The 22,087-nt window shown below is 38.8% G+C and overlaps 1 protein-coding gene across 1 annotated transcript in view; it reads right to left on the bottom strand.

Moving 5' to 3' along the window:
• DLG5 (discs large MAGUK scaffold protein 5) overlaps positions 1-22,087 on the bottom strand; it is a 95,483-nt gene that overhangs the window by 26,554 nt on the left and 46,842 nt on the right. Inside the window, 8 exon segments of the mRNA XM_088526446.1 lie at positions 1,847-1,979; positions 2,691-2,816; positions 3,682-3,866; positions 4,917-5,147; positions 8,543-8,855; positions 11,845-12,104; positions 15,723-15,906; positions 18,570-18,713. Of these exon segments, the coding sequence (XP_088382572.1) occupies positions 1,847-1,979; positions 2,691-2,816; positions 3,682-3,866; positions 4,917-5,147; positions 8,543-8,855; positions 11,845-12,104; positions 15,723-15,906; positions 18,570-18,713 (1,576 nt within the window).

The following is a 22,087-nucleotide window of genomic DNA, read 5'->3' as shown; positions in this document are numbered from 1 at the left end:
TTTCTTGTTATTTTCAATTTTAAATTCTACACACAAAAACAACTATCCTTAAAAGCAATTAGATGAACAGTCTCAGGGTACTGAAGGGAGATGGTACTCAGAGCTTAAATTCTAACAGGCAAAAAAAAAAACCAATGGAGCTTTTTTCGTAATAGGACGATATCATACTTTTAAAGAACAGTTCTAGACATGATTTGATGAATAACCCCCTTAAAATCAGAATAGCAAAAACTCTTGAGGGAATGCAAAACAAGACTGATAAAAGCAGGAGAAGTATGTGGAAAATAGGAAAATTTAACAGAAACAGAACTGATATAAAGTTCCAAAAAATAATAAAATCAATTCCACATTTTTAAAATACTCTTTAGAGGCAGAAAGTTCATAGGAAAAACCTGCCACACTTGGCTCAGCTTTGAGCTGAGTGATTATGTAGAATATGAGCATAAACAGTCAGCTGAGGCAAAAATAAAATGTTTTAAATCTAGTGGATTCAGTCTTCATCCTGGAATTCAAGTGCTAGTATGTCAACAAGGATTTCTCTGCAGGTCTATCAGAGTTGGCACAGTATTACCAGTATAGTTTGATAACAGCAAGTTCCTTTCAGTGAGGAAAACATATTTAATTGACTTAAAGTCTATGCCCTTGATTTCATTATCTCAAACATTTAGAACAAACTTTCAAGTAAAAAATAACCAAATAAGCATCCATGAATGGAAAATCAATCTGGATGCAATATGTTGTTTACTGAGGGTACAGCATATGGTAGAAATAGCTACTTTTCTAAATAAGGGAAATGTGAAGGTACTGATTATCAGTTAAAATGGTGAAAATAGGAATGTATAAAATACAAACAGACAAAGGAACAGGTGTAGAGAGAGAGATGAAAAAATTGTTGAAATAGTAATCCTGGAAAAAAATTACAGGTGGCAATCCTGATGAATCACTATTAGCACCTATTTAATTTAGTCTAATCAATAATGAGTTTAGAGTAAGACATAGCAATGTGTTTGGCTGGATGGCCTGAACAGAGATCCGAGGGTCAGAAAAAGGAAGTGACGACCTCGGCTGTTGCAGTAATAAGAGATTTAAACTGAGAGCATTAAACTTCAAACTTGGCCATTCAGAAGTCAGCAAGTAATTGTCATGTGTGTGGAAAATCTCATAAATGAAGGAGGATCTGGAAGACCACCTGTGTTCTACATGGCCCCAAAAGATTATTAGCAGTGTGATGTATCAACCAAAAGTATCAAGTAGAAACATGTACAAGGCTTGCATTCAAAGTAGGGAACTACAGATTTCTAAGCTACAATGAAGAAAAAGAAAACCAAATGGAGAAATGTTATACTATGGTAACAAAAAGAGGAGCCAAAATAGGAAAAAATATATTTACGAAAAAGTTTGGCTATTTTATGCAGAACTAAGTGATTTGCCTATAAGGGCATAGTACTAAGCTCCAGTGTCAGCTTTTCCACTCAGTCTTAGCTTTCTGCTTCCTTAGCATTGCCATTTTTGTGATGAATCATTTGAATGTTAACAACACTTAAGAAAAGATTTTTAATAGCACATGGACCCAGGCAACTTGTAAGCTCAAGCGATCTACTTTTATTTATACTTAAGAAAAGGAAAAAAACCTGTGCAGCAATGATTTAGGCTTTCTTTTGAATTATGTCTAGATGATATGGAACTTACTTCACATATGTTTGTGGTTCCTAGCATAACAGAAATAGAAAATTAAGACTACACAGATTAAACAGTACTACTTTTATCATATGTAGTATTGGGGCATTACAATTAACTATAAGGCAATTCAATATTTAAGATGAGAGAGTTAGTATCTTGGACTTACTCTATCTTTTTCAAATTCTACCACTTCTGTTTCCCACTCCAGAGAATCCGTATCTATGGCCGAGTCGTGTGAACTATGGGCCATTAACTGACGAAATCTGGCCTCCTTTTCCAACTGATTCTCCATCTTCTCTCTTGGGAAAGAAAATAGCTCTTGATAACTAACCCTTTTTACTAAAATTATGTATAATAGCAAATCTGTTGAATATAACATATGTAATTATATATTAAATATGTTGAAATAAAAGTGTAATGTTATCACAGAGATCCTTATATTTTATTTTGCAACTAAAAACGCAGGCTGTGATACAAGGCTGCTCTATTCTTCTGTCTTTCCAGTATCCTTGGGTGGTTCTCAGATAGACTTGATTTCTAAATATTGTGCTAACTTCTTACATCTTTTCGTACTTTTTTTTTATATGTTTAAATTGCACAGCTAGGTTTCACCTACATTTTACTTGCATTTTACCCTTAGATGAGCTGCTTGAGTGTATTCAGGACAAGTGGGGCATGATAAATACTGAAAGCAAAAACTCTTCCACAACCCATAAAGATTGTGTATGATGCACACATTCTTTATGTTCATAAAACAGTGAGAAAATTTTGGGGATGAACTACGTTGCTGTTAATCTGACTGAAAACCTGTAGTACATCAGGTTATCTCCCCAGTGCATGGGCTCAAGTAAGAACTAAAAATAATAAGTGGTGCTTCCATACACAAAATCCTGAACGCCTGCTGCTCATAGCTCCAGTGACACATGGTTCACTCATGGACACAGGTAACAGAGCAAAATTTCAGATGATTTCTTAATTCCATGTGCAGTTTGGTCATTTCGATAACATACTTCAGCTCCTTCAGCTCACGCACAGCATCATTTTTCTGCTTTCTCATATCATCCAGATTGCGAAGAGCTTCAGCCAAGTCACTCACAGCCCGGTCTCTTTCCCTCCTTAAGTTGTCACACAAAGTCCTTTAAAATTAAAAGAAGTTAAGATAAAATTACTTAAAACTGTACCTAAGTAACAAACCAATTTTACCACATGGCACTTTCTGATGCAATGGGAAGCGGTTTCAGAAGACTTCTCAAAAAAAAAAAAAAAAAAAAAAAGTACTCATTGCAAAAAGTTCCTTTTAACCTGGAAAATAGTAATTCTGCCTTCTAAGATCAGCTTCCACGTAAGGATGTAGGAGCACCTAATTAACAAATTAAAGTAATCTCTGGACACTGCTGTGTAATTGTTACACAATTAAATTGTTATTTACTTATAAGGATAACAAGGGAAAGTATTACTTATGCTAGGTCTTACAGCAAGTTTGTCAAGGTAAAAAACTTTTTTCCTCATCCATTTCCAAAAGTTTATTTTTACTTACACTTTAGGCTAGAAGAAAAAAAAAAAATCACGTAGTATTTTTGTACCCTCCTTTTGTCCAGTAGCAAGTATGTTGGATATTTTATGCAAAGGTCCACACACAGGTATGAGCTATTTGCAGGACTACATCGAAATTAAATACATCACAGCTAATAAGAAGGCACAAACTGTTCTTATGAAATAGAGCTGGCAGGCTCTTAAGTAGTATTTTTCAGAGACATGTTATGAGGATGAAAGCACAAAAACAAAATGTCTTGGGATGTGTCCTCAACATTAAAAAAACATATGCATATCCCATGTCTTCAGCATTAAAAACAAATATATATACACTCTTTGATTTAACCAATCTGGAAGTTCCAACAAGTTGAAAGAAGTGCTAGCAAAATCCATCCAATTCTACAATTATATTAACTGCACACAGGTGTGCACACATGTAGACACATATATCATCTAGCATTTGCTTACCTTATACTTTCTCTTTCTGCAACAATCTTATCCCGCTCTTGAAAGGCCCAATCTCTCCTACACTTGGCTACTTCTGCCTCCTGGACAGCTTCCTTGAGTTCTTGGGACATGGCCTCGTATTGTTTCCGAAGCATTTCAATTTCTTTGTTTGCTCTTTCTATGTCTAGGGTAGCAGAATCTTGTATCTAGGAGTTAAAAAAAAAAAAAAAAAAAAAAAAAAAAAAAAGCCACTAGGTGACTATATTCAGCACAATTTTCAGGTCAGTATGCACATTAGCCTTTGTGATATATGTTTGCTACCTGAAGTACTGAATTCTCCTTTTTTTTTTTTTATGAAAATTTCCATTTGCTCAAAAACTCATTTAAATGGCAACATTGGATAAAAAAGTAACCAACAAACAAAACCCTCTGCTGTAATGTTTCACTCACAAGGCACACAAAGTTGTGGGAGCACAACCTACATGAAAAATAATCCTCATTTCTAACTATTATCAGCATGCAGTTTGTGTTTTAGACATCATATTAAATGCTTACATCCTGTTTTGCACAGCAGACAGGAGAAAAGCAATAAAAAAAACATTTAAGCATACTCTATTACAAGCAGTTATAGTACAGATTTCTTGCATTAACATATGTTATTTACCCAGGGAGAGAGAGATACATATGCTTACAAAGCAGACACGTGACTCCCACAAGTCCCTGATTTCTGAAGCAGAGTCAGAATTACAAAAATTCCTAAACTTCCAAAAAATCCTTTGTTTAAACAATGCTGAATTTAGGTAAGAATTATGTTTCTTCTCAAATTAACTTGACATTCGCTGTTTTGAACAAAACAGATGACAGCAACACAGATGCACAGAGGATGCAGTATGAGGAGCATGAGCCAAATACAAGGTTACAGCCCACCACAAAGATCCTGCAAAAACTGTGTGGTTGTCCTCAATTACATAAATAAACCTCATAATGACTTCAAATTTGAGTAAAAATGTGCTTCTTTGAACATATGCTTTTAAAGTCTGAATGCATGTTTACTAAAAAAAAATAAAATAAAATAAAAAAAGAACCTGCACTGCCAGGGTAAGTATACTCAAAAAGGCTCTTACCTCTAAATGGGACCCATTATCACCAGGTTTTTATTCTGGCCTCAACATACAACCAGACCTTTAACACACCTCATGAACATAACTGACTTTTTGAGGCTAAGGATGAAAAGACGTTTATGAAACTCGCAGTACCTGACGAGCTTGGTAATATTCCCTTAGTAGATGGTCTCTCTGGATGATGGCTTCTGTTCTCTCTTTCCTGGCAACATCTCTTTCTTCCTTCACTGTCTCAATATCCTTGCAAGCTTGATCAAGTTCCTTCTGAGCCTCGGCTTTGTCCTTCACTTCATGACAATATTTTTCCAGCAACTCATTCCTCTCACAAATGGCTCGATCCCGTTCCACTAGAGCTGAGTTTAGCTCCTAAGACAAAATCAATTTTTTGCAGTATGTTAAGTACAGAAGGAAATAGTTCCTCTTACTAACTGAATATAAGTGATACTGAGAACCTGCAGAGTTTACCACTGATGTTCTGTAAAACGGGAGCCTAACAGAATTGTGCACACATACAGTTAAGTGCTAGCAAGATTCGATGTGACAATGAAGATATCACAGCATCACCTTAGCACAGGGCTTTCAAAATTAACCAAGAACCTAGGAGCATTCGCAGTTTTGAGGAGACTAAATCAAGGACTACCACTGCATTCCTCAATATTAACCAGTCAGACCCAGTCTTTTAAAAAAGGCTTTAAATAAGGTAAATGCCAACAAAATATTGCAAAATTCTAGTTGCTTCAAAACTAGAGTCTAAACTAGACTAGCTTTAATCAATTTTCTTTTCTCCTCCTTTCTTGCTCAACTTATCATCCCACTAGAGAGGATTGCTGAAAATTGCACTGACAATTCTTGAGGAACCACCCAAAGACATTTAGCAGCAATTGTTTGACTGATTACAGGCTCCGGGGAGAATTTCATTCATGTTTCAGGACAGTACCTTAGTGAGAGACCAAGACCTGAAATGCAAAAAATCCCATGAAGCAGTCCTAGCAAGTTGAAATAGGCACAAAGCTAATAAGATCTTAGGGTAATAAATACCATTCAATGTGGATGATAATCAGCTTTCCATGTGCTTTTCTAGTAAATATTAATATATCAAAAATAAAGCAATTATATAAAATAAAAAGAAGGACCCAGCTAGATCCTAAAGCCAAAAAAAAAAAAAATCATAAATCTGTAAGTCAGAAATAGAGAGGGAACAGCACACACCGGCAGTGCACAAACCAGAACAGAAACCCCAACCTGCACAGACTGGGACACTGACTGACAGCGATGGCTCGCACCAACAACACGTCCCCAAGTGATGCCACACAGCAAGAAACAGCAGCTTCAAGAGATTCGTCCACTCCCTGACTGACACGGAACAGAGTTATTTTATGCAACTGTTTGGGACTGGTGGTAACGTACTCTAATATCTTCCTCTAAGAAATAAAGCACTAACATGTTAAATTTCAGGCCAAGGCTCTGGATGGTCCAACCACCTAACCTTATTCAGCCAAGGACTATGAAAAGGTCCTTCTACATACAGTCACCTCTCTAACTCTTGATGTTTGGATTTGAAAAGGATTGCTAAAGACAACCATCACTGGAAAAGCAGGAAAAGATTCAAATGCTTAAAAGACATTTTTTTCAAAAGCTAGCTCCTACTTTACTTGGCAGTCTGCAAGGAATAAAAATGAACATTTAGGGCATTAAAGACAATTGCATTTTGCTATACTAACATCATGCTTCCTGAGCTGTGACATCTCATTAGGGCTAGCATAACTGTTGTGTGGCTGTATTAAAATAGACAATCTAATGCTGGAAGTAAGTACGAGAATTAATGATGCACTTGGTGAACTTTAAATACATCAGTGTATCCCAATTATCAGAACACTCAAGATATCTGCTAACATGACCAAGAGTTTCAGTCTCTTTGAAAAGACATTGCCCGCCCATCGACGAGAAGAAGTTTCAGTACAGAAAGCAATGTTTGGTGTGGCTGAAGTGCAGCTTGCATAGAAAGTGCATTCAAATGAATGTATATAAAACTTAAACCACAATATTAAGTCCAGGGTGCAGGAGAATAAAAAAATCACTGTATCAAGGCAGAGGAAAAATCCTCAGCCATCCATTACATGAAAACTTAAAACAACTTCAAAATGATGGGGAATACTTGAAAATGATGCGGGGGGGGGGGAGGGGGAACAGTTATTGCTACAGGTACTGCAGTACACTCCATCTCAACACAAACTATCTGGGTAAGCACAGTCACTGCCTTCAGCAGCCAAAGGTAAAACCCCAATCCTGCCTTTTCAGACATCTACACAAAACTATGGCATGACACAAACAAGGTGCTGTTTGCTGGTGATTAGAGCAGAGACCATTTGGAAATACCACAGCACTTGGGTTTGAAGAGCTATTCTGAATTACTGAGGTATCAGCAGATCATCCTTGTCTAGACAGAGGGTTTCTCCGGACACTGGAGATGATAATGGACTGCACCAACATGGAAGCAAGGATTGTTCACACTCTCTGCCTCTGCATCATTCCAAACTGTTCTCTATTTTGCATTAAAAGGATCATTAAAATCCCAGGCCTGCAGCACTGTGGCCCAAATCCTTGCTGAAAAGTTGTGCTGCACACTTGAAAAAAGGAAATTACCATCCTGCAGCTTTTATTTGGAAACATGCTAATAAAACCATAAGCATAGCAACTAAGATGTTACCTCTGCTAACATCTAAATTAAAAGCTAAACTCTAATTTTACTTGGTCCTCCATATTAGCTGACCTTAATTCCAGTAAAATCAATGGCAGAAGTCACGAGGTTGGTGACTTAGTGGTTTAAATGGAAGTAGAATAGGTTTGAAACAGATGTATTAAAACCGCACGCATTGCAGGGACTAAATCACTTAGCTGGCAAGCATTCAGGGTTGAAAGCTTTGAATCTTTAAAGCCAGAAGTTATTTTTAAAAATACTAGTACCATATGTCAAACCACATTATGTGCCTGAACAATCATGTAGTTTAAACAAAGCTCCACAGCTTAATAATTATTCATGAACACTATTTAGTTCAGTTGTAATGGTACCAAAAAAGGAAACTGAGATTTACAGGCAATGAAATATATTTGCTTTATCTATTTCATGCTAAAATAAGTATTTGCAAACAAAAGACTCAAATGGGTGAATTCAGCTGGAATCAATGTATGCTGTAATGCAAACTGCATTATAGGAACATGCACAGTTCTGACGTAAACAGTAAGGATGTAAACTTTTCAAGGACAAATTGCTAAAAGATAGTTCTGGTTTAGCCCATGTTCTCAAGCATGTCTCAGGTCTAGTGAAAAAAATTCAAAATATGCTTGTTAACCTCAAAAAAGGCAAAAAGTGCAAATAAGTAAGGTAAGAACATGCACATAAGCACAAGCTTTGCATAAATACTTGAGAAATTATTTTATCATGTAATTTATGCCATAATGGTTAGTATTCAGTGGTTCTCATGGTGGTTAAAATTTTAAATAATGAATATTTAGAGCCACGTCCTTGAAGAGGCCACTACTTGAAAAAGCAGTAAGGACTGACTCAGTAAAGGGAGGATTTATAACGCACGGAATTAAGGCAGGAGCAACCTTAATCTGACGGGTACTCTATTAAAATAGAGAAGTTTAATATTTGATAGTAAAAACTGCTTCAGGAAAACACGGAATTTGCTGTTTACATCTGATTTTGAAGTCAGTGATAGGTACTCACTGCCTTCCCCACCAAAATGCTCCATTAGTACCTGTCTTAAAGCTTCCATCTCTTCACTAGCCACTCGCTTCTCGGAGGACGTGTTCTTCAGTTTGGACTCTGCAAGCTCCAGCTCCGTTTGCAGCTTATCTACCTCCTTAATGACTTGATCTCTCTCACTCATTATGAGGCGGTATTCGTTGAAAACCGAGTCCCTCTCTTCCTTGTACTTCTCTGCATCCTTCGTTGCCTTCAGCTGCATCGTTTTGAACCGGGTCACCTCTGACTGCAGTCGCTCCATCTCTCTCTGCAACTCTTTGTTTTGTGTTGTGGCATTGCTTAGTTCCTGCTGGACTGACTCAAATCTAAAAAACAAGCAGAAAAGCCAACAAGATACTTATTCCCCACTTTCCTTTTTTGTACTGTAAGGATTTGCCTGGACAATCAAAACTATCCATTGGTACACCATACAGCTGCAGAGAACATCTCAGGGCTGCAGAATAAAAAAGAATAGACTGATTATTGCTCTGAACATGCAAAATGTGGAGGAAGAAGAACTGCCTGAGAAAAAAGTAACTTAGAAAGAATTTGGCTATTAAAAGTAGATCTCTTAAATTATTCAACAAGGAATACAAAATACTGACATCATTTAAAAGTATGGCCTCAACCTGATTTATTGCATTGTGCTCTGAGCATCATAAAAGGCACTTGCCCCTGCATGTCAACATATGAAGAAAGGATGAGAACAAATCTAGAATTTAAAATAAAAAAGCAAAGGACAACTTTAATATGAGCAGACAGACAAAACACAAGGTTTGGACAGGTTACTGGAAGAGGAAAAAAGGTGCTATAAGTGCAAAAACGATGGAATTAAAATAGTTAATTCTGACATTCTTGTTCATTTCCATCAACAGGGCACCCAATAAAACTTAATTGAGAAATACTTTAAACTGCCAAAATCCATTTTTTTGAAGCGGAACACACTGAAATCCTAAGAATCCTATCTTCAGGAAGATAACCTAAATGGATGACATGATTTAATGCCCCTAAACCTCTGGCACATTCAGTTCTCCCTCACACACACACTTCACCCAGCTTAGACATGACTCTTGGTTGATCCAGCATGCTGAGAACATGCTGTAAACCCAGTTTCAAGCATTTCCTCGGGAGCCTCAGTGGACTCAGGGTATTGCCATAGCATTTTACAGAGGCATCTGCCAGGGGTTTCAAAAAGCATTGCCCTGCTCCATGTGGGAGATGTGTCAGTCTAACCTACCAGGCTGGCAGCACAGAATACCTCAGCTGTTACGAGCTGTATTTCTTTCTGCTTTTTAGAAATGGGAGCATGAAAATAAGAATATACTACAGTAGATGCATAAGAACATACCCAAAGTCTAGGAGATCAACTTTGTGAAACATAACCTTGCTGCCATGTAGGAACCCAACCTCATTTGCAAATTATTTGGGAAATGGAGCAGGAGATATGTGGGAAGACGGAAGGGGAAAGAGATTTAAGGCAATGTTTGCCAAACAAAACAAAACAAAAGGCATGAGGAAAGAAATAAAAAGATAAGCATAGTGTAGCAAAAAAATAACATGGCATTTAGGAAAACGACTTAATAAAAAAAAGTTGATTTTTTTCACTGGTTCATCTTTAAGTCACGGGTTCATTACATCTTACATTATGAAAAGTAAACTTTGAGAAATATACAGAGCTGAAACATTTTTAAAAGGTTGGACTTAGTAATCACCCAAAATAATGCATGCTTAGTTATGAAGAAGAGATATAAAACATAAGACAGACTGAATTTCTGTAACTGGACACCAATAAAGAGAGACCAAAAGTCAAGCAAATAACAAAGCACAAGTTACTGAAGCCAAATTACACTACCTCAATTCGATCCATAACTGACGGGAACAAGGATATTTATCTTGAAATTGTTAAGACCACTGTTTGTTTAATACTGAACCATAACCATCATCTTGCAGAACAGATCTTGCTTAACAACCTTTATTTCTACTTGAGGGCTCACAGAACTATAAATTATTAACCTTGAAAAGACTAATTTAAATGTCAGGACATGATGCAAATCCCCTGCCAAGGACAACTAAAATTTAAATAAAGCACTGAGTATAAAATTCTAATTCCTCTTAAGAGGATTAAGAAGGGGAGCGTACAGGAAAAGGCCATAATACATGTGTTATGCTTCTGAGTGTCATGCTTCAAGCACAGATCTAGAGCTTATCATGTAGGTTAGACTTCCCCTCAATTTCAGGAATCCAGTCAGGAACCATTTTTAAGTTACATAACTACGCTCTCTGAAATCTTTTTAAATTCACATTTATTACAACTTCATGCATACTATAAATGTGTATATTATTATCTGTGCTCAATTTTGGTATTGAAAAGGACTAGAGGTCTATGAATGCTTAAATAAATATTTGCTTTTGGCTGTAAGAGCTACACAATTATCCCTAACTTACAGCCATGAAGACATTCCCAAAACACCCACGGGCACTTTTCAGAGTCCTTATGTATATGAGCGTTCCTCCTACCCCTCACTGGTAACGATGCAGGCCTGGCATGAGGCAGAAGCACAGAGATTGAGTATGGTATGAAATAATGTCTCTGTCCTGCTCTGATTCAGCTGCTGGTGGCAGCTGTACAATGAGGGACTTCACAGGCAAGTGAGGCACATCCATCCTGCAGACTTTGCTGCCCACCTGCAGCACTGCAGATTAGCTCAGAAGCTGCAATCCAAGTGCCACAAGAACATGTTCCATGCTTCAGAACATCTGCATTTCCGCACTTAATATTTTAATAAAAAATGCATGTCTACATATGTAAGTAAACGAACACATATGTATACCCACATACACATACATATATGTACATGCGTGGTTTTTGTGCTCCTCCTTCCCCATGGAGGAGTTCACTGTTTGGAACACTAAATTCCGTTTGCAACACTAAGTCTGAGGGTTAACAAAACTTCCGTTGTGTTTTTGGCTCATGCTTACAACTGACAATAAAAATAGCTCAGAAGACAGAATATCCCTCTCTCACATGACTTAAATAGTGGCTAAAATGCCTCAAACAATGCCTACAGCTTAATTTGGAAATCTCTTTCTCAAGAAAAAGCATTATTTCCTCATCTACACATCTGCATCACACCTTCTAGCCTCTTTTAAAAATATCTTACATAAGAGAAAGCGGGTTTACCCATCACACTAAAATAATATACAATAAAGAGACATTAATACTAGGAAACATTAGTGATAGAGAAAATAAGAAACTGTAACAGAATGGTTGCTGTCTTCAGAGCACATCTGAAAGGTCCCAAAACCCAATTATACCTTCTGAGGGAGGAGGAATATTGCTGCTGGAAATGTATTGCTGTGTCCCTCTGCTTCATTAACATGTCAATCTGCTTCTGAAGTCGTCTATTCTCCTCCTCAGCCTGTTCTAGTCGGCTAAGATCTGTATTGTGACTTGCTATCTTCTCATTGTACCGCTTCCTTAATGCATCATAGTCCTTCTTCACTCCCTCTAGCTTGTCCATTGCTGTATCATAGAGTTTATTTAATATCTCTGATGACCCGTTTTGCTTCATAACCTTAAAGAAACAAAAACCTTTGATAAGTCTCAGCTGTGAAAATATAAATACACATTTTTCCCCTCTCACAATGATGTACGAAAATCATTTGAAACTTGCTACTACATGGTAACAACTCGCTTTAAGGTACTATTTCAACATGAATTTCCTTTGATGCTGAGCAATTAGTACTAAGGCAATGCAATCATGAAATTTGTATCCAAAAGAATCTTACTTCCAGACTAACAAAAATCATAATGCCAAGAACTGTATTACCCAACACAGTTTTTATTCATTCCTTTTGTTACCCATCTGACAAATGTGAATGGAAAAAATGGTTTATCACATCTTAAGCACAGAAGTTCATGAAAGCTAATTTAAAGCTAATTTTGCTACTGGAGGTTTATTAAACCTAGATTTTCTTCAAAGTTCTTCATGGGTAATAGTTATTTGAAGACCAAGATAGCTGTAATTTGGGAAACCACCACAAGGTGGCACTCAGGACAGACCGTCTTATTCTCTCCGAGAAAACACAAACAAAATTCAAAAGACTAAAAGCTACACTACGTTATAGACACAGCCATATACGTGAACATTCTGTAAAGATATTTCATCAGCGCTACCCTCGATCAGCGGATCATGTTTCAAAAGCTATAAGCAAAATATTAACAGGAACAGAAAAATCCATTTAAGCTGAATAAACTCCAACCCAAACCTTAGCTTCAAACTAATATCCATTTACGTAAGAATGTTGCTGTAAGTAATCACGGCAAGTGACCAGCAATGGCAACAGAAAGCCCTGGTGAACTTGCATGGATGCAGCTTTCTCCTCTCAAGAGGCTAAAAAACTGTGCCCCCAATGAGACCTCCCCCATTTTTAAAGGGTGCTAGTTTTCTAAGTTTTTGATCTTTTACTGAAATTTGAACTTGGAGCAGTGGTAAGAAACAAAAATATTTGATAGAGAGCAGGGCAGATATACACGCAGTCTTAATGTGACACTACCAAGAACAACTGCTCTTATGTTGGACATAGCTACAACCATAGCAAACTGGGGAAGAAAATAGAAAGCTCGAAGAGGAAAACAAGTCCAAAAAAAAAAAAAAAAAAAAAACACGCAAGCAACAGAGAAAGATGAAACAAAAAGCATTGCAATTGCCCCCCACAGACCAAAGCAACTTCAACTACCAGGAGTGTTTTCCTTCTGCCACCTACTGCAGAGCTGCGATGGTACAGATTCAATACAGAGCCTCCAGAGCGAAAAGGAGCTGAAGATCATTTCCCTGCCATACATGTTCACATACCATCTACCCAGCAGTTTCAGGTTTCACTGGCTCCTCATCATTTTTTGTTTCTTATTCAGACTAAAGAACAAGAATATTCTGTGCTTTCTTCCTGACCCACAGAAGAGCCTGGGGACTGCAAACCAAAAGGAGCTGTCACCATTTGGAGACCACCAACACTTCCAAGCCCTGCACCCCGAGCTGGACCCATTAATACTGTCACGCTGCTCTGGGCCATTTCAGGTAAGTGGTTACATGTGTGCTCGTGTCCCTTCTTATCCGAGGGCATGCCCCTTTTCCATGTGGTAAACATATGTAAAATACAAGTATATGTTGATTTACACCTCCTCAAAAGTGTTCTCCCGAAGACCGCTTCTCAAGCACACTGAACACTAGTTTGAGAAACTAATATTTGAGAATAAAGAAGAAAACTCATACTGTTTAAAGCATATGTCTTTTGCTAAAGAAATTAAATAAAGGAAAAAAAAAAGAAAATAGGCCAAACATACGAGAATTTGCAAGGAGCTTAACAAGTCTCTGCTAACAGAGATTTGATGGAGCTAAAAAGAAAGAACTGCCCTAAACAGGAAGCAGTGCAATAAGGAAAGTCTCCCATCCAAAGTCCCAACCTGGGCAAAGGTAAATAGGCCCGGGCGGACCCAAGGGGAGAGCCATGGCAACCAGGAGCCCCGCACGCGAGCGGCGGCACCGAGCGCTCCGCGGCTGCACGGCCAGCGCGGCCGCCCCGCGCCGCACACGCACGACCTCCTCGGGAGGGTCTGCTCGCGGGGGTTAGCGAGATGCTGCGTTTGGCTACTGCCCGACACTGAAATAACATGTCAGAGGGATCAGCCAAAGCAGAGCCAGACTAATTCGGATGAAAAGTGACACAGACAAGACGAGGTTCTTGGCGTCCCTTCAAGACAACATGATTCACTTTGACAGGCTGAGAAAAGGAGTTATACAAGTTTCTCACCAAGAATTACGCACATAGTTTTATATAAAAAGGTAAGCATGAAGTTCACATGAGACCAAGTTTCTTTAAATAAATATTTGGGATGATGTTTTAACTTCCTTTTATACTGCCAGATAGACCTAACTAACTTAAAGATAGACCATGGATATACAACCTACGAAGGCAAACCTATGAACCAAGTCACTAACCTATTTTATATAGCAAAACAGCCTCCGAGGCTAGAATCAAGAGGAAATACAAACCTCAGTATCTTCTTTCACTTACACCAAGAAAATTCCAAAGCCACCATTGAACACATGGAGGTTGCTTTGACCTTCGCCCCTCTTGCCCTAGTAAATAATTATTTTTGTTTGCATAGGCTTTGCTTCTAAAGCCTGATGTTTGACTTGAAAGTTTGCCTTGTGAATCAGCCTACACGCAGGTGCCCGAAAGGTTCTGCCGAGCCATTCCCCATGTCACTGTAACTATTCCAACTAAACCATCACACTTCTGTGCACAGGACTCTCAGACCTGATCCCTGGTAGCTCCTTACTATAGCTCTTGCTTACCTTTCTTCACTCTCTGTGAACCAAAAATCCTTGGTGTTGAGACAGCCTGTTACATACAGCTTTGAAAGGTCCATTCCTTTCCATCCCCAAAAGCTTGCTTTTTTATGCTTCAGGTTTAAAAAACACAACTAGTCTATGGCTTTGTTCCGACTGAATCATGGCTGGGAACATAAATAACCAAACCAAGTTCAACCAATCCTCCTTACCTTTAAAGTGTCACTGGAAGAAAGAAAAACCTGTCCCTTTTTTTTCCTGTGACAGTTCCAAAGAATAGACAAGGCCCAGATCTCTTGCCTGTTCAAAGCTACTCCTGTCCCATACAATATCCTAAGATCTAAAGGTGCCACTCCATGCATCTCCTTAGATTTTTACTCACACCTGTATACCCAGTTAAAGAAAAAACTATGCTGTATACTGCCTTCATTTGCATGGCTGTTTTTTAAACCTTTTCTGCAATAAGAAACTACCTACTCTTACTACCTAGTATTCTGCATCCCTCCTCCTTCCTGATGGAGGCAAAAGATCAAATCATAGCGAAGATCTAATTTTCTCCTCTTAACAACTGAAGGCATGTGTTTTTGAATCAGCAAGACCCAGAAGGCAGCAATGCTACACCTTGAGCTGTATTCACTAATTTAACAGAACGTGCATTGACATGTTCTAGGTGATAAATGTGTGCTTCTGGTCTCAAAACTGCTTCGCACAAAGAAATAAATAAGGAAAATTAAGTCTTAAAAAATGAAAGACTTAATCCAGATATGGAAAAAAAAAATGAATTTCTCTAAAAACAATTCACGATTTCTGCTGGCACTTGCACCCCAAACTGTAGCTTACCTGTTGCTGCTGGCTCCGTAAGTCTGTTATCTCTTTCTGATCCTCATCATGAAGTCTTTTCATTTCCTCACACGACTGCTGGAGATGATTGTGCTCTCGTACCAACTGCGTGTTTTTCCTCTTCAAGGTGTCCATGTCCTCCTTCAGCTGGGACTGGTCGCTCAGCAGGCGGCTGTGCAACGTGCTGGTGTGGCAAACAGACACACACACACAGGAGGGCTCGTGGAGGCAAATTGGCCAGGACTGACTGACGCCAAGGTGCTAACCCAGGCTAAGCAAAAACTGACTGCCAAGAAAACATGTCACACTAACACAATTCTACAAATCTGAGCATTTTAAGTACCAGCAACTAAGAGTAGGAATATAAATAGGAAGTCTCAACTGAAACTTGAACCTACATGGTATCCTTACACAGCATTAAAAGATAATGGATTTATGCAAAACCAGAAATATCCTTCCAGTGCTATTCCACAGTCATTTAAAAAGCAAGGAGATGCACACATAGATGTAAGTATCATAGGAACATAGTTAGATCCTGGAGATAGCAGTAATTATACTATTAGATTATCTCCACTTTCCCTTGGGCTCCTTGTCTCATCAGCAGCTAGGCTAACATAGGTAAAAAATATTTAAAAAATCATTTTTTTCTACTGATAAAGAAAAAAAACAGCCCAGTTTAAAAAAACTAACAACATTATTCCATACTAATTACACATCATAACTGTTGAAAGAAGCACACACTAACCTAAACAACTGATAGTCACGCTGCTGAAAGTGCAAGAGTTAAGCAAATGTACTTTACTCTGGTGGATTAAATAAAATGACACTGTAAAGCTTCTTCTGTTTAAATAGGCTGACTCAAATTAAACTCTCACACCTGCTAATAAAGTGTTTAAAGTCTATATTAAAGAAAAAAAGGAAAAATTAGAGACAATGTATAGAATCAGCTTATATTTTAAAAATATCTAGTAAACTAGCTAAAATAGACTTTATGCTCCCTCCTGGTGAAGTGAAATACCAGCATTTTCTAAAGAGAAAGACCCAAAGGGCTTATAGAAACCTTCCTTAAAATTAGGGCAACAGCCTGCTAAAAAACTAAGCCCTTAAATTACATTCATAAGATTAAGTGTACCTCATCTTTACACGCAGGTTACTAATCTCTTATACAGATTTTTACTATAAATCAAAGATTTTTTAGATAGATAGGCAATAATCCCCTGTCCCCCATGCAAGGGTGGGCAGGGGAGAACCATTTTAAAAGCATATCATGCCAGCCTTTTTTTTTTTTTCTCCCTCAAAATTAATCACAAAACAAACAAGAGTGTTATGCGTGGATTTTGACGTGTTGTCATATTCAGGGCATCTAAAACCCAAGGGTGAGCTTTGCCCTTCCTAAAGTTTTAAGTAGGAACTTATTCGAGTCTCAGTAAATGAGCTGCTCTAGTAAAAAGAACAGTATATGCGCAGTTACAGTTAAAGGAACAACACTACCTCTGAAAAGATTAAAATATGCTGCACTTTCTTCAGCGCAGATAATCTTGGTCTCTACCAAATGTAGACAAAAAAAGCTTCTAATTTCCTATGGGCAGCACTGCAGAAGGCTACACTGTGGGTCTCTGGAATACTCCTATATACTTAGAACATGAATATTTCAACCAATTTGTTTGCCTTTCAAAACTCAGATTTCCTTTTTCCTAAGATGAGAAGTTAGATCTTTCTACACTATTATGAAGATAACAAAATAAACAGTATGATTTCAAAGATTACATATCTCCTAAATAAGAGGAGCTAAATGACTATCTTTCAGGACAAAGAATACAGAAGTCTTCCCTTAGCATTGGATAAACATAGATAATTCTCCTTCGGGGGAGGAAAAAAAAAAAAAAAAAAAAAACACACACTTCTACAACAGGCTTTGCACAGAATTAGCTAGCAAGTCGAAGTAAGGTGCTCCGGATGTGACAAAACTTCTAAAAATCATGCAAGAAGCAATCTTTCACAGAAAAAAAAGCATTAAACAAACAGAAATGAGTACAAAAGTGGCCATTGATTTAGAGGAAGAAGAATACACGGGCATAACTCTTAAATGAGACCAGGTAGATGAGTAAAGTTGTTTGCAAGGAAGCCACACAACTTGATAGACTGACCTGTGGGCAGCCTTTCATACTTTTTGCAGGTTTGGCAAGAACTTAAGAGTTACTGTGCACAGAAACAATGTGTATCTTTAAAAGGTTTTTAAAGTTTTGCGTCAAAGTGCAATGTAGGAGCTAGCAGTATTCAATGAAAACAAATGCTGTCAAAATATCCTAGTCATACTTCACAGTGTAAATTTAACTATCTTGAACCTCGTTGTTACCCTCATTTCCATTTCTGAGCCATTCTCCTTTCAAATGAGTAAAATGTGCTGCTACTTACATCAAGAAGAGATTTTGAAACAGAACTTAATGGTGGGAATACTCTACAACTTATTTTATTGCATCTCCATAAATGCTTATTAGTGGTCTAAGCCTATGGTAAAACTTACCAGATTTAGCAGGACAGCTATCAAAACCTAAAAAGAAACAATAATTTCTCACTTTCAAATTACATTCTGCTCTCAAACTTGACAGAAGACTTCTGGATGTCATTATTAAGTCAGGGACTAGGCTTTCCCTGTCAGGGATTCCTATCTCCAATTCTTCAAAACCAAGGTTTCTGGTCTCCTGTATGCTTATCTAATGCATTCCAACATACAAAGTTAAAGAGGAAAAACAGATTTAAAATAAAAATCAGTTATCACATTCTAATACCTTATGATCTAGCAGAAATTGCCAAGCTCTTACCTTTTACAGCTTTATTGGTACTTACTGATAAAAGTCTGCCTCTTTCGCTGCTTCCTCGCACCTTTTTAGTGTCTTAGTATGTTGATTCTGCAGAGACTGCAGGTCTGACATGGCCTTCATACACTGTATTTTCAATCTTTCATAATCATGATTTGGTTTTGGACTTGGTCTGGCATGGAAAAAGAATATGAGGTCAAAGCTACTGAAGGGACTGAAATGACTAGCATTACTCAACCCTTGATACTTTTAGGCTACATTATGCTTTAATTGAAGTACTGAACACCTGACATTACGATGCAACCACAAATGAGAAGATCTGATTTTAACCTCTATCAGCGTGACACGGAGACATGCCATGTCACCCAGCACTGACACAGTCGATGTTGACCTGGATGCACACACATCCCTTCTGCACAGGGGATGCACAACTGCCACCTCCTACGAGAACTGGCCGCTCACAGCTCACTCTGTACAAACATGCCCAAACTTTGTGAGGGGCAACACAGAGCTGCAGAGTGAGGCTGGAAGGAGGCGGCCGAAGGAAAGCGGGGACACGGAGCCCTGGGCTTGGGAAGTCAAATTGGCTAGGAAATAGCTGGAGAACCTTGTCCACAGATCCCTACGAAAGTCAGGATTAGGATTAAGAGAAAACATTTCAGTGCAACACCAAATGCACACCATCTGTGCCAGTGGAATTCGACTAGTTTTGACGAAGAGTCACATCACTAAATGAAGTACTATCTTATTTTAAACTACTAGGAAGGAATGAGAAAACATGTCAGGATCTACCACACATTTCCATACAATATTCCAGATGTTGTTCAATATTATTTGTAGTAATTTCTAATACCATATGATCTCTAATAATTAATTTTTATTAAGATAGATAAAGTGAAAGCCAGAATCAGTCAAAAGATATTAAAATATTAGTTAAAAAATTGTCAGAGACTTCTTGAGGTGGGGGGAATTCTCTAAAATAACACATCTCATCCGGCAATTGACCAACGTAGATTACAGTTAGACCTTTGGCCTTCCTCAATTTTTAACCGTTACCTGTTGCACACAATCTTTTATTTTTTAATCTCATAAATGATGTTAGAAGCAAAATAAACTAGCAGGGTTATGCCTTCTGTTTTTGAAGCACCAAACTTAAACATGGTCTGAAATTGAGATCTTTGTTCTTCCTCTACAGAGTCACAATACTTTTGCACCACTAAATCTCCTAGTTTGACAATGATTTCCCATGTCATTTCCCAGGTATTCCACATTCCTATCAGTATCTCATATGTCAAGTCTGCTCTGCTGCCACAAATCATCCTTTCTCTTGTCCTTCTCATCTCAGGCCCTTCCGAACAGCTTCATTGCAAGCTCAGCCTGAAAAGCCATGAGAATTGTGTTTTGCTTCATACAACAGCCATACGGATTCTGGAACTGAAATTCAGCTGGAAATTGAATTGACAAGGGAGAATGGAAATGGTTTAACACAGCTGCAGTGCCGAGAGCTGTACAAAACAAAACACACCACAAATTACGCCCGATTTGGTCTCTTAAGGAGTTTCTGTACAGTATGAAGGTGTTTTTTTTAAAAAAACCAATCCTGTTGCATTTGGGTTCCTGGGTAAAATGGCTTTTCATTGCAATTCCTCTTTTCTTACCTCACCTCTTCCACAGAGGAGTAGCGCTGGGAAAAAAACCGTCCTTGACTGAGAGTTAAAAAACCAACTTAAAGCCAAATTCAGCCCAAACTAACTGAACATTCATGCCACGTCTTCACTGATCGTTAGGATTTAACTCACTGTCCAGTGAGAGATGCCAAAAGAAGCAAGACTCAGTGCTCAGTTATACATAAATACTACTTTTAGTACTTCACTGAATCTTCTTTCTAAAATATAATCCTAGTTAGCCTAAGTAAAACTTAATTTGCAAGTGTTCACACCCTTGACAGAAGTACTAAGAACCTCAGTATTGATTTAAATGAGACGTTAGGGTGCAGTTATTGAAAGAAGACACCATCTGTCCAACACAGTCATTAAAATGACAACATTAATTGAAGTACAATTCAAATCTCAGAGAACGCATTAGGCTTCTCGACTCCCATTAACACCTGCTCATGTTAGGAATGTAGATTTCTGATTACAAGCCTACAGAATATTCCAGTGTGTGTAATCTAACTCTAGAATAACTGTAGGACATTTTCAAAGCCACAGCGAGTGTTTGAGCTCTTTGAATGCCACCGTGTGTCTATTTCACATGCTTCTGAGGCATCACTAGTTTGACTCTGAAGAATCCTACATGCACAGAGGTGCCCTATAGGTGAATTAGTGTAGTGCTGAACAAACTGCTATGATACTAGCATTCCTGGTTCATGATATCCTGCATTCTAGCTTGACTGCGTCGGGGATCCAAGCATCTGGATAGCCAAGGCTCTATGTTGCGCCCCGCTCACTCGTCGCAGGGTGTATGTCTCAGCAAGAAGAACTGGGGAGATGGCTGGCAGGAACTATATTCTCCGTCAGAAGTCAAAACCTTAACCGTTGCAACAAAGCGATCCGCTCAGAGCCAGGCAGTGGCTGACTCGGGTTCAAAGCGGAGCACCACAATTTGGTGCTGGGGGACGGAGCGGGAAGGGTACACTGAATACAAAGAACTATTATTTTCATAAAGGAGAGGTGTCAGTTACTGTTTTAGAAGAACTGCTGCAAATAAAGAACAAATTTTAAGATGCTAGGGTCCAAGGCCCAACTACTCTTCTGATACTCATAAAATAGCTCAAAAAATCCTTTTTATTCCAGTGGAATTAGCCAGAGTACAAGTCAGGACTATACTGAGAATGACATTTAGATGCACTTGATTACAGTAAAAGCCAATGCCAACAGCAGATCCAACTTTCCTGTGGGCAATGCCTTAACAACAGCTTGAAAATATTTTCATTCACTACATCAAGTCCATGGAAAAATAACAGTTACTGATTACACATAAAGCAGGGTCTTCTCAAAGGCAGCTTGCAAGTCTTTTTGCATTTCACTTCTCTAAGGAAAACATAGTAAGTACCAAGAATGGCAGTTTTCAATACATAAGGTGCACCTTGAGTATGTGAAGAGATCTGACCGAAGCTTTGCTGAACCACCACCACTTGTGCACAAACACAGCTCCTGCCAAGTGCCACGGGCGTCGCACAAGCCACGGAGCTGCCGTGCAGCCGAGCGACGCCCGATCACCCGGCGCGATCACCCCGTGCGGCCAAGCAACACGCGATCGCTCCACGCGGCCGAGCGACACAGTTGAGAGACGCGCGATCACCCGGCGAAGGCGCCCCGCGCGATCAACTGGCACAGCCGAGCGACGCCCGATCACCCCATGCGATCACCCGGTGCGGCTAAACGACGCCCGATCACCCCGCGCGTCGCAACCCGCCACAGCAGCTCCGCTCGCCACGCGCGGCGCTTGGCAATGCGGCCTTCACAAAGCCGCCCTCCCTTTGGCGACCTGCGCTCCCAGCAGCCGGCACAGCCCGGCCCACAACGTGTCGGGAGCTGTGGCTGT

This window comes from Tinamus guttatus, unplaced genomic scaffold (assembly GCF_059628265.1).
Source record: "Tinamus guttatus ecotype Peru unplaced genomic scaffold, ASM5962826v1 Tinamus_guttatus_pri_ptg000246l, whole genome shotgun sequence".
Lineage (NCBI taxonomy): Eukaryota > Metazoa > Chordata > Aves > Tinamiformes > Tinamidae > Tinamus > Tinamus guttatus.
This window is presented reverse-complemented; position numbering and strand designations above follow the sequence as displayed.